The 12,085-nt window shown below is 39.5% G+C and overlaps 1 protein-coding gene and 1 non-coding gene across 2 annotated transcripts; both read right to left on the bottom strand.

Annotated features, from left to right (window-relative positions):
• Positions 1–8,291: 8,291 nt before the first annotated feature.
• On the bottom strand, positions 8,292–8,398 carry LOC141680295 (small nucleolar RNA R71). The gene has a single exon (XR_012558304.1). It is a non-coding gene; the product is annotated as a small nucleolar RNA R71 (small nucleolar RNA).
• Positions 8,399–9,252: 854 nt separating this feature from the next.
• LOC141707765 (uncharacterized) lies at positions 9,253–11,372 on the bottom strand. Its single transcript, XM_074511115.1, has 5 exons — positions 11,121–11,372; positions 10,550–10,907; positions 10,023–10,457; positions 9,310–9,624; positions 9,253–9,260 (listed from the first exon to the last, which is right to left on the bottom strand). The coding sequence occupies exons 1-5, from the start codon at positions 11,370–11,372 to the stop codon at positions 9,253–9,255; spliced, it is 1,368 nt and encodes a 455-aa protein (XP_074367216.1).
• Between the last annotated feature and the right edge of the window lie 713 nt (positions 11,373–12,085).

Genomic DNA, 12,085 nt, shown 5'->3' with positions numbered 1-12,085 from the left:
CTGCGGTTACTTTAGAACTCGATCATATGCTAATGTCTGATGCATTAGAAAAGGCCTTAGTGGGGGATTTTGACAGTGATGATGAAGATGGCAACGAGCAATTATAATATCTGAATGCTTCTCCCTGGAGGCGAAAGATGGACATGCCGTTTGAATCTCTTGGTACTTCTGACCTCAAGAATGCTGAATGAAAGCTCAAACCATCGATTGAGGAAGCACCTACCTTGGAGCTCAAGCCATTACCTGAACACTTGAGGTATGCTTTTTTAGGTGATGCATCTATTTTACCTGTTATTATTGCATCTGACCTTTCAGGTAGTGAGGAAGACAAGCTCTTAAGGATTTTGAGAGAATTCGAATCAGCTATTGGATGGACCATCGCAGATATCAAAGGGATCAGCCCTTCATATTGTATGCATAAGATTCTGCTAGAGGAGGGTAGTAAGCCAACTATTAAGCAGCAGCACAGACTTAATCCTATCATGAAGGAGGTGGTGAAGAAATAAATTCTGAAATGGCTGGATGCAGGCATCATTTATCCTATTTCTGACAGTTCTTGGGTGAGCCCCGTACAATGTGTGCCTAAGAAAGGAGGTATCACCGTGGTAGCAAATGAGAAGAATGAGCTCATCCCCACTCGAACAGTTACATGATGGAGAGTATGCATGGATTACCGAAAGTTGAACAAGGCCACGAGGAAAGATCACTTCCCTCTTCCATTTATTGATCAGATGCTTGACAGGTTGGCTGGTCATGAGTATTATTGTCTTCTGGATGGCTACTCAGGGTATAATCAGATTTGTATTGCACCAGAGGATCAAGAAAAGACTACCTTCACTTGTCCATTTGGCACGTTTGCTTTTCGTAGAGTTTCGTTTGGGTTATGTGGCGCACCGGCCACTTTTCAGAGATGTATGATGGCTATATTCTCTGACATGAGTGGGAATAATGTTGAGGTGTTCATGGACAACTTCTCCGTCTTTGGACATTCGTATGATGAATGTTTGAATAATCTTCGTGCCGTGCTCAAAAGGTGTGTGGAAACTAATTTGGTGCTCAATTGGGAAAAATGTCATTTTATGGTGCGTGAAGGCATTATTCTTGGGAATAAGGTCTCTAGAAAGGGTCTTGAGGTGGATAAAGCCAAGGTGGGAGTCATTTAAAATCTTCCACCACCTATTTCTGTGAAAGGAATCCGTAGTTTTCTTGGTCATGCGTGTTTTTATCGGCGGTTCATCAAGGACTTTTCAAAGATATCTAAGCCGTTGTGCAACTTGCTTGAGAAAGATGTGCCTTTCAAATTTGATGATGAATGTTTGACGGCATTCGAGACTTTGAAGAAGAGTTTAATCACTGCGCCAATTATTACAACACCGGATTGGACAGAGCCTTTTGAGATGATGTGTGATGCAAGTGATTATGCGGTAGGTGCAGTTCTTGGGCAGCGCAAGAATAATCTCTTTCATGTGGTCTACTATGCTAGTAAGACCTTAAATGGGGCCCAAATGAACTACACCACTACTGAGAAGGAGCTCTTGGCTATAGTCTTTGGTTTCGAGAAATTTCGATCCTATCTACTTGGGACAAAAGTGACAGTATTCACTGATCATGCGGCCATTCGCTATTTGGTTTCCAAGAAGGATTCGAAGCCGAGACTCATTCGTTGGGTGCTCTTACTTCAGGAATTTGAGTTAGAGATCAAGGATCGAAAAGGTACTGAGAATCAAGTAGCTGACCATCTCTCTAGATTGGAGAATCCCGAGTCTACTTCACAGGATAAGACATTGATCAACGAATCTTTTCCGAATGAGCAGTTGTTCGCAGTTCAGGAGGAAGAGTCATGGTTTGCAGATATTTTAAACTATCTTGTCAGCAATATAATGCCTCCTAATTTGACCTCAGCTCAAAAGAAGAAGTTTCTGCATGAGGTGAAGTGGTATATGTGGGATGAACCATATTTGTTTAGACAGGGAGCTGACCAGATCATCAGAAGATGTATCCCGTTCTGTGAGACGGAGGGGATATTACGAGACTGCCACTCCACAGTTTATGGTGGGCATTATGGTGGTGAGAAGACGGTAGCACGTATTCTACAAGCAGGTTTTTTCTGGCCTACTTTGTTTAAGGATGCTCATCAGTTTGTTTTAAGGTGTGATCGTTGCAAAAGAGTGGGAAATTTGATGAGAAAAGATGAGATGCCGTTAAATGTGATGCTTGAAGTCGAGATCTTTGATGTTTGGGGAATCGATTTCATGGGGCCTTTTATCTCATCCTACAATAATCAGTACATCTTGCTGGCAGTCGATTATGTCTCAAAATGGGTAGAAGTCAAAGCTCTACCGATAAATGATGCAAAGGCAGTGTTGAATTTTCTTCATAAGCAGATTTTCACGAGGTTTGGAACGCCTCGGGTAATCGTAAGTGATGAAGGGTCGCATTTCTGCAACCGTAAGTTCACTTCTATGATGCAGCATTATAATGTAAATCATCGAGTTGCTACTGCCTATCATCCGTAAACAAATGGTCAAGCGGAAGTGTCTAACAGAGAGATCAAGCGCATTCTAGAGAAGGTTGTTTGTCCGTCAAGGAAGGATTGGTCTTTAAAGCTTGGAAGCTGTTTGGGCTTACAGAACAGCATACAAAACTCCACTTGGTATGTCCCCGTTTCAACTGGTGTATGGTAAGGGATGTCATTTACCTACGGAGCTTGAGCATAAGGCCTATTGGGCGTTGAAAAAGTTGAACCTGGATTTAGATGCATCTGGTAAGAAGAGAATGCTTCAGCTTAATGAACTTGATGAATTTCGACTCCAATCGTACGAGAATAACAAAATGTACAAGGAAAAGGTGAAGAGGTGGCATGATAGGAAGCTACATCCTAAGTTATTCGTGCTAGGGCAACAAGTTCTCTTATTCAACTCTCGTCTCCGACTTTTTCCTGGGAAGTTGAAATCAAGGTGGTCTGGACCTTTTATTGTCAAAACTGTGTTTCCACATGGAGCGGTGGAGATTTTTGAGAATGATCTGGACCAAGCATTCAAGGTTAATGGTCAGCGTTTGAAGCACTACTATGGGGACACGGCAAACCGAGAAGTGGTTAGTGCCGTTTTATTGTCAACTTGAGGAAGGTACGCAACGTCAAGCTAATGACGAAAAAGAAGCACTGCGTGGGAGGCAACCCATGATTTGTTGTTACAGGGACCCTTAGAAGTTAATAACCTATCCAAAACCACAAAAAAATCAGAAAAACCGGGCTCAAAATTTATTTTCCAGAGACCCCCTGAGCGCCCGCTCAGCTTTGCTGAGCGACCGCTCAGGGGTCGACTGTGAGAATTTTTTTTAAGTTCATAAAAAATCCAAAAAAATCAGAAAATCAAAAAAATAAATTACAGCCCCATTACCCACGATTTCTTTTCCCATTATCTCATAATTTTATCCCTCAAACCCACTCCTAATCTAATTTTAACCTAATCCATACCCTATATATACATACACCTATCCCATACATCTCCCACACACTTTCTACACTCAAACTCTCTCCCAAACACAAAAACACTATTCTCAAGCACTTTTATTCAGATTCAATGGCACCCAAGAGAGCAAGGACTATAGATAGCAGCAGCATAATCCCTACTGCTGATTCATCGAGGGGTACTGCTGCGAGGCCTCGGTTGAATGACAGAGCTGTGGAGGAGGAGTACACTAGGCTTTTGGGGAAGCCGATTCTGAAGGAGAGGGGGTTTTTACCATCGGGGAGGGATGGTGAGTTGCTACCGATGATTGCTGAGAAGGGGTAGATAGCTTTTTGTGAGTCACCTGAAGCAGTACCGATGAGCGTGGTTCGCGAGTTCTATGCGAACGCGAAGGCCGAGAAGAATGGTTTTTCTGTGGTCCGAGGGCTGACGGTTTATTATCACCCAGCGACGATTCGCCGTGTGATTGGGCAGCGAGAGAGGAAGCCCGATGAGGAGAACTGAAATGAGAAGACTGCTGAGGATTTTGACTTGGATTTGATTTGTGCTACTCTCTGTAGGCCGGGCACAGTTTGGACCTTCAAGACTGGAATTAATGAGTATCGTCACTTTCCGGTGATCGCAATGAACAGGTATGCCCGTGCATGGAATGCGTTTATTTGTACTAATATTCTGCCTTCTTCGCATGCACATGAGGTCACAGTTGAGAGAGCACAGTTGTTGTGGGGAATTTTGAATGAGGAGTACTATGTGGACCTTGGTGAGTTTATCTACCAAGGAATTCTGAAGTTTTTGAGGGGAGCTAAGCACATGAACATCCCTTATGCATCCACGGTCACGAAGCTTTGCCGAGCAGTGGGAGTGAACTGGCCGTCTCATGAGCAGTTGCAGTTGCCGGCCGCTCCGATTGATTCTGGGACTCTGAATGGGATGCAGGAGTGGACCGGTGGTGAGCCCGAGGAGCATGGGCCGGGTTATCATCTTCCAAGAGGGCGTCCACCACGAGGTGCTACTATGGCTAGGCCTAGGCGTGATGAGGCTGGTTCTTCGAGAGCTCAGGAGGGTACTGGGATGGCTGATGCCCAGTATAGGAGGCTGTCACGACGGATGGATGCCATGTACGAGACGTAGAGCAGGTTTGCTCAGGAGCTCACCCTTGCATTAGGGACTGCTTTTCGGGGCCTTGGAGCTGACATCCAGTGGCCAGTTTTTGGTGAGGACTCTGCATACCCGCCGCCTGATACTCCACCCACTAAGGGTGATGATGATGATGACTCCGAGTAGGTATACCCTGTATTCCTTTCTACTACCTTCACTGGGAACAGTGAAGATTTTAAGTTTGTGGGTGGTAGTTAAGGAATATTTTGTGTGTGTGTCATATAGCTGCATATTTATGATAGTTTAGTTCATATAGTTGCATAATTTTTGCCATATAGTTTTTTTTATTTATTTTATAGCTTTATTTGTTTATCATATCATATAGCTCATGCATATGCCATGATCCTTTTTGTGATGATTTACTGACCAATTTATGATGTTGATGTGAGTGTAGTGATGGCGTTAAAGTAATGTCGAGTCATGTAGGTTGATATGCATGCTAGAAACACTTGTATTTTCACTAAGTCTTAGAGAATGCTGAAGGACTAGATTGTTGTTATGATCTGATTGTTTTCGAGGTTAATCTAATTATTATGCTTAGAATTTGATAATAGGTTCTTAGTGATAAAGGCATGAAAAAGAAAAAATGGAGTAAAAATGGAATTTGTTGCTAATTGTGGCTAGGCGTCAAATGGCTAGTAGCCGGCTCGCATGTTATGCGAGTAGTCTAGGGTTGAGCAAGATGGAGCGAAACGCACTTGCTCAGAAATTTTTTTAAAAAAAAGAAAAAGAAAAAATATAGAAAAAAGGAAAAAAAAGAGTATGTGTTTATGCATAATTGATCACGAGTGGGCTCTTTGGTATTCGAGTTATTAAGTTCTTAGGGGACTTTGTGCCTAGTGACCTAAGGCTTTTAGAGTCTGGGATCCGCTAACCTAACGCTCGCTACATGGATACCATTGTATAAGTCTTTTGTGGACCTCACTTATTGCACGGTCAAATAAGCATTGCTGTTATGAATAAAAGCATGATTTCGTAATAAGCTCCAGAATTCTTGTAGTGTTATAAGTCACTTTGTGCCTAGAATTTTTATTCTTTGTATAATCATGTGATTGCCTTGATGTTAGTTGAGTCATAATAATTGATTTAGTTTCGAAGCATATCTGTTAAGCATCTACACACACCACGTTTCTGGCTGTATGTTAGATGGCATGATTTGATTGATCTTTAGTCGCCTAATTGCATTTGTTGAGATGTTGTAAGTTGGTTGGTTTGTTCATAGTAAGGGGGATCGCTGCATTTCATATAGATTGCATTCATGCATGTTTTGATTTATTTTTGAGTCTGTGACGCTTGAGGACAAACATCGATTTAAGTTTGGGGGTCTGATAAGTGGCATTTTATACCACTTAGAACGTCTTAAAATAGCTTAAATTGGTGTCTTGAAATCAAGTACTTTGTGTATTTGATGCATTTTTCTAGTGTTTGTGCATTTCAGGGTAATAGTTGCATTTCGGAGGAGTAATCATCAAGAATAAGCCTTGGCATGTGTTCGGCATTGTTAGAGGAAAGAAAGGGGCAGATTACAGCGAAGAAATGGAGCAAACTCAGGAATTTTCCAGTAGGGTCCTGAGCGCCCGCTCAGCTATGCTGAGCGGCCGCGTAGGGTCGGGAAAAATGATAAATTGTTTTAAGACTTCTACTTCTGTTTGGCTTCCAACTTCTATGTAATCTGAGTTTTATGGGACTATTATATAAGTAGATTTAGAGACGTTATCACAAGTGTGGATCATTGTATTAAGCAAGGAGAGAAGGAGACAAGGAAGAAGACCATTTTAGCACATCGCAACGAAGAGGAAGCATATTTTCTTGTGATTCTTTATTTCGTTGTAACGTTGGATGCTAGTTTTCTTTGCTTTGAACCTATTACTTTTGTGACGTACTCTGGTTTAATATAATTAGTTTAGTTATTATTCTCTTGTGTTTGTTTATCATGTTTTCATATAAACCCATGATGACGATAAGTGCTATCATGGGCTAATCGTGATCATGGGGTCGTAACGGATTTACTATGGAATTCTTTAGTTAGTTGTTTAATACCTTAGTGTGTGATGATTGGATGATATCTAGTATTGGTTGTGCATATTCGTCTTATGTGCGTCGCGAACATATAAGATAGGTTGTTAATCTCTTGTGAAGCGATGGTGGACCTCGAGATTTAGAACTTGCCATGCTATTATAGGTTCATGTAGGATGTTACATGATTAGTGGGTAACTCTAACCGTTTTATTCGCCCTGTGTAATCAAAAGGAATAACTTGTGCTTAAATTATTATGTTGTCAATTTCTGTAGACATATAGGGACTCAACATAATTGATGCCTATTCAACTTCTATCTTAATTGTGGATGTTTGGTAGAATGGTATTAGTACAATGAAAGTTGGCTTTTATCAGTTTCGTGTTATTCGATTAATATCATCACTGTTTCATGCTAAGGGTAATAACAATAACTATTGAAGGAAGTAGTAATGAAGTTGTGATCTCATGAGTGTTTTAACATTGTTAATTCGAATTGTTAATTAAGTGGTTAATTACGTAGTTAATTGTAGTTAATATTTAGTCAACAATTCTAAGTGTCAGTGTCTTAACATTGAGAAGTAATCATACATTGGTGAGTGAGTTTAATTGAATAATAATTAGTCCGAGTCTCTGTGGGAACGAACTAGAAAGTATTCTATATTACTTGCGAACACGTATACTTGCGTGTATTATTAGCGCGTGTTTTCGCCCTAACAGTAGGGTATTCGTACAACGAAAGTTGGCGTTTACTAATTTTGTGTTATCTGATTAGTTGACATCACCATTGCATGCTAAGGTTAAGAACAATAACTTTGAATAAAGTATTTAATGAAGTTAGAATCCTATGTTTGTCTCATATAAGTAATTCAACCTCAATTCTCTTATTTAATGTTAATTAGTATATTCTCTTAGTTTAATCAAAAACCCAATTTGTTATTTGTCTTAGCATTGAACGATAGCCATATCATTGTTGCATAAGTGCATAAATTAAACTTAACCTAAACCAGTCTCTGTGGGAACGAACTACAAAGAATTCTATATTACTTGCGAACACGTATATTTATGTGTAATTTTAGCACGTATTTTCATCCTAAAAAGTTTTTGGCGCCGATGCCAGGGACTGGGTGTTAATTTTTAGTTTATGTGCTTGACATCAGTGGCCGTTAAAGTTCACTGACTCAGATATTTTACTTACTTGTTTGCTTGTTGTGTTTCGGGTACTCTAGAGAGCGTGTATGCTAACGCGTTCTCGATCTCGTAAGAGAACACTGAATAAAGCGGAGGAAGTAGTTGAAGAAGTTTTTGTTGAGGAGAAAGTTGAAGAAGAAGTTGTTATTGCAGTGGGAGAACCAACAGCGAATCCGAAGGCTTTGATGGATTACTCTCAACCGAAGATCAATGATATTCAGTCTAGCATTATCAGACCATCCATCGCGGCTAACACTTTTGAAATAAAGGCTAGCACGTTTTAGATGGTGCAGAACTCAGTTCAGTTTGGGGGTTCTCTAATGGAAGATCCCAACATGCATATTAGAGATTTCATCGAGATCTGCGACACTTTCAAATTCAACAATGTTTCTGAAGATGTTGTTAAACTGAGGCTTTTCCTATTCTCTCTGAGGGATAAAGCTAAGTGTTGGCTGCAATAAAAAACGCTCTTACTCAATTTGTGTAGCAATCGGGAGAGTCTTTATGTGAAGCTTGGGATCGTTATAAGGAGATGCTTAGAAAGTGTCCTCATCATGGGATGCCTGACTAGATGATTATCAACTGCTTTTATAATGGCTTGGGAGCACAATTTAGACCCATATTTGATGCAGCATCAGGTGGAGCCTTATGGGCTAAGAGCTACGATGAAGCTTATGAGTTGATTGAACTGATGGCTGCTAATAAATACCAGAACCCTTCTCAGAGACTACCTCAAGGCAAGGTGGATTCTTTGGCTAATTATGGAGTTAATCAGATCACTAGTGTCTGTGAGCTTTGTGCCGGTGCGCATGAGATGGAGCAGTGTGTTATATCTAGTGAATTAACTCAGTTCGTGAGCAACTTTCAGAGGTCACAGCAACCAGTTCCAACCAACTATCATCCTAACAGCCGCAATCATCCTGACTTCAGCTGGAGCAATAATCAAAATGCGGTGCAACAGCCTTATCAGCAGTATGCAGCAAAGCAATTTAACCCTTCTGGTTTTCAACAACCGCAATATGCACCAAGACAACAACTCCAACTGTAATAATCTAATTAAAAATCTGAATTGGAGGAGTTGAGGCTCATGTGCAAGAGCCAAGCGGTTCCTATTAAGACCTTGGAAAATCAAATTGGGCAGATTGCCAATGCCTTGCTAAATCGACAACCTGGTACACTCCCTAGTGACACAGAAGTTCCAGGAAAGAAGGAAGCAAAAGAGCAGGTTAAGGAAATTACACTGAGGTCTGGGAATGTTGCAAACCTCGGGAAATCTCAAGTTCCAGAAGATGAAGTTGTGGTTGAAGAAGATGTGCAGAAGGAAGCAGAAGTGGAACCAAGGAAGAAAACTATGGAACACACTCCTCCTGAGGGTAATACAGGGGAGAAACATATCTATCATACACCTCCTTTTCCTAAAAGGCTGCAGAAGCAAAAGATGGATAAACAATTTTCTAAGTTTCTATCTCTACTTTGTAGACTAGGATGTGTCAGATATGTATAAACTTCTAACAATTCGACATCATGAAACTTTCGAGGAGCCTCATTTCGATGTAACTGATCATTCACAACTTTCGAATCAAAAAATAATGAGCAAAAATGTACACTTTCCTCCTCAATATAGCGTTGTGCCATTGAACCTTCTGCTCGAGCTTTGTTTCCAACTTTCAATTTCAGGTTATGCAAGTATCTCTCAACAAAATACATCCAACGCCCATTAGCGGGACCACCCAACTTACACTCGGTAGCTAAATGGAGTGGCAAGTGCTCCATCAGATCAAAAAACCCTGGAATGAAGACAGTTTCAAGTTTTGACATTATTCTCACTATATATTTCTCCATTTTTTCCAAATCTGAGTATTTGAGTTTGACGAGCATAAATCTTGAAAAAACTTGCACAACTCAATAATAGGATCAACTACATGTTTCGGAAGTAAGTCATGACAAACTGTAGGCAACAACTTCTGTATGAAGACGTGACAGTCATGTGATTTTATCCCGCGAATGCAATTTTTTTTCTAATTTACGCACCTTGATATATTTGAGACATACCCATCTGGAAGTTTTAATTATTCAATCCACTTGAACAACTTATGAATTTGTTCCTTGGAAAGAGCGTATGGCGCATGTGGTTCCGTACCATCATCTTGAATCCACAAATCATGATGTACACTAAATTATTTACATTCGTTCCTCGCTTTTGTGTTATCTTTGGACTTCTTTCCATCATCAAGAATTATGTAGAATATGTTATCAAAGATATTCTTTTCAGTGTGCATAATGTCAATGTTGTGACGAAGGCTAAGTGTCTCCCAATATGAAAGCTCAAAAAATGGAGAACTGTGAGTCCAATTATGTGTCACACCATAATCCCTTGGTTTTCTCTCTGTTGACTTTCCTGGAGGGGGGAATTGTATCTGATCGCACATGGTCTTTGCAAAAGATCCTGAATTTCGAGCGCAGACTGATCGGGTCTCAATACTTCCAAACCTTGTTCTCCTTCTCAGAGGATCATCTGCTTCCAAAAAATACCGAGAAGTGCCATAAAAAGTAGATTTACCACCATGTTTGAGTTGTTTAGCTTTTACCTCTCCCATGCAAACTGGACATGCCAAATTACCTAAAACATATATGAAAAACTCAATAAATAAACATATGTGAAATTATATAAAATATGTGCACATGTGTGTGTTTATAAAATAAAACACGTACCCTTAGTGGACCACCCACTCAGTATGGAAAGTGCAGGAAAGTCACTAATTGTCCATAAAAGTGCAGCCTTCATCATAACATTTGTACATGAATATATGTCATATGTTTCCACCCCGGTATGCCACAATAATTTCAACTCATCAAATAACGGTCTAAGATAAACATGTAAGTCTTTTGTAGGATCCGTTGGTTCGGGAATAAGAAGAGGCATGAACATGTATGGATCCTTATTACACATAGAGGGGGAAAGATTATACACAACAATCACCACAGGCCATACAGTATACTCCTTGGCATGAGCATCGCGAAAAGGATCAAATCCATCGGTAGAGAGTCCGAGTCTAACATTTCTAATCTCCTTTGAAAATCATGTAAATCTACGATCAAATTGTTTCCATTTATCTCCATCTGCTGGGTGACTTAATTGACCTTCAACAACAACTCTATCATGGTGCCATCTCATACATTTTGCAGTTTTCTCAGCCATGAATAAACGCTGTAATCTCGTGGTAATAGGAAAATAACGCAAGATCTTACGCGGGATCTTCTATTTTTTAGGATTTTTTTGCACTTTGTAGCGGTCTCTTTTGTATTTATCACACTTGGTATTCTCACTGTGTTCCTCGTAGAATAACATACAATCATTCTCACAAGCATCAATCTTTTCATACTCCATGTTCAATCCTCTAATCATCTTTCGTACAGTATAGTACTTCTCGGGTAGCTTATGATCATCAGGCAATACTAATCCAATGAGGTGTGGCAAGTCATCAAAACCATTATTACTACAATTATGCCTATTTTTCTCACGAAGTAACTCCATTACAAACTCCAATGTTGTAAAATTGGCATTATTTGGTTATATTGGTTCGGAAGCGGTATTTACCATCTCATAAAATTCTTTTGCTTTTGCAGTTACATTCGATTCTTCATCAAAATCTTTGCAATCCTCAAAATCATCATCATGTGCATCATACATATCATTATATCTGTAGCTAGTATTGCCAAAACTCGTTCCAACATTGTTGCGCAACACATCTTTTTCCCCATGACAATCCATCTAGTATACCATTGCATAATACCATGTCGATACAAATCAACTTTCACGGTACTAGGATACTTATAGTACTCATTACCATAATTTTTGCACGGACAACTTATAAGACCGTTGTCTTCAGGATCAAGATTTTCAATAGCAAATTTAATAAAATTATCCACACCATTTTTGTAATCTTCCGTTATATATTTTGCCTCGTCAAATCGATGACGACCAATCCAACTATGATCGGATGCCATATACAAAATTATCAATAAAAATAAATTACCAATATAATTATGGAAAATAAGATTATCTCATTATTAAATACCATATTAGTCAACAAAAAATAAACAAATAATAATCACATTATTCTTGAAAAAAAACTTAATCTACTCAAATTCATAAAGATTATCACAATTAAACTATTTAAAACAAAAATTTGTAAAAGAATTATACTTACTTGATGATTTGAGATTTGAGATGCTCACATGAAGAAG

This window comes from Apium graveolens, chromosome 1 (genome assembly GCF_009905375.1).
Source record: "Apium graveolens cultivar Ventura chromosome 1, ASM990537v1, whole genome shotgun sequence".
Taxonomy (NCBI): Eukaryota; Viridiplantae; Streptophyta; class Magnoliopsida; order Apiales; family Apiaceae; genus Apium; species Apium graveolens.
This window is presented reverse-complemented; position numbering and strand designations above follow the sequence as displayed.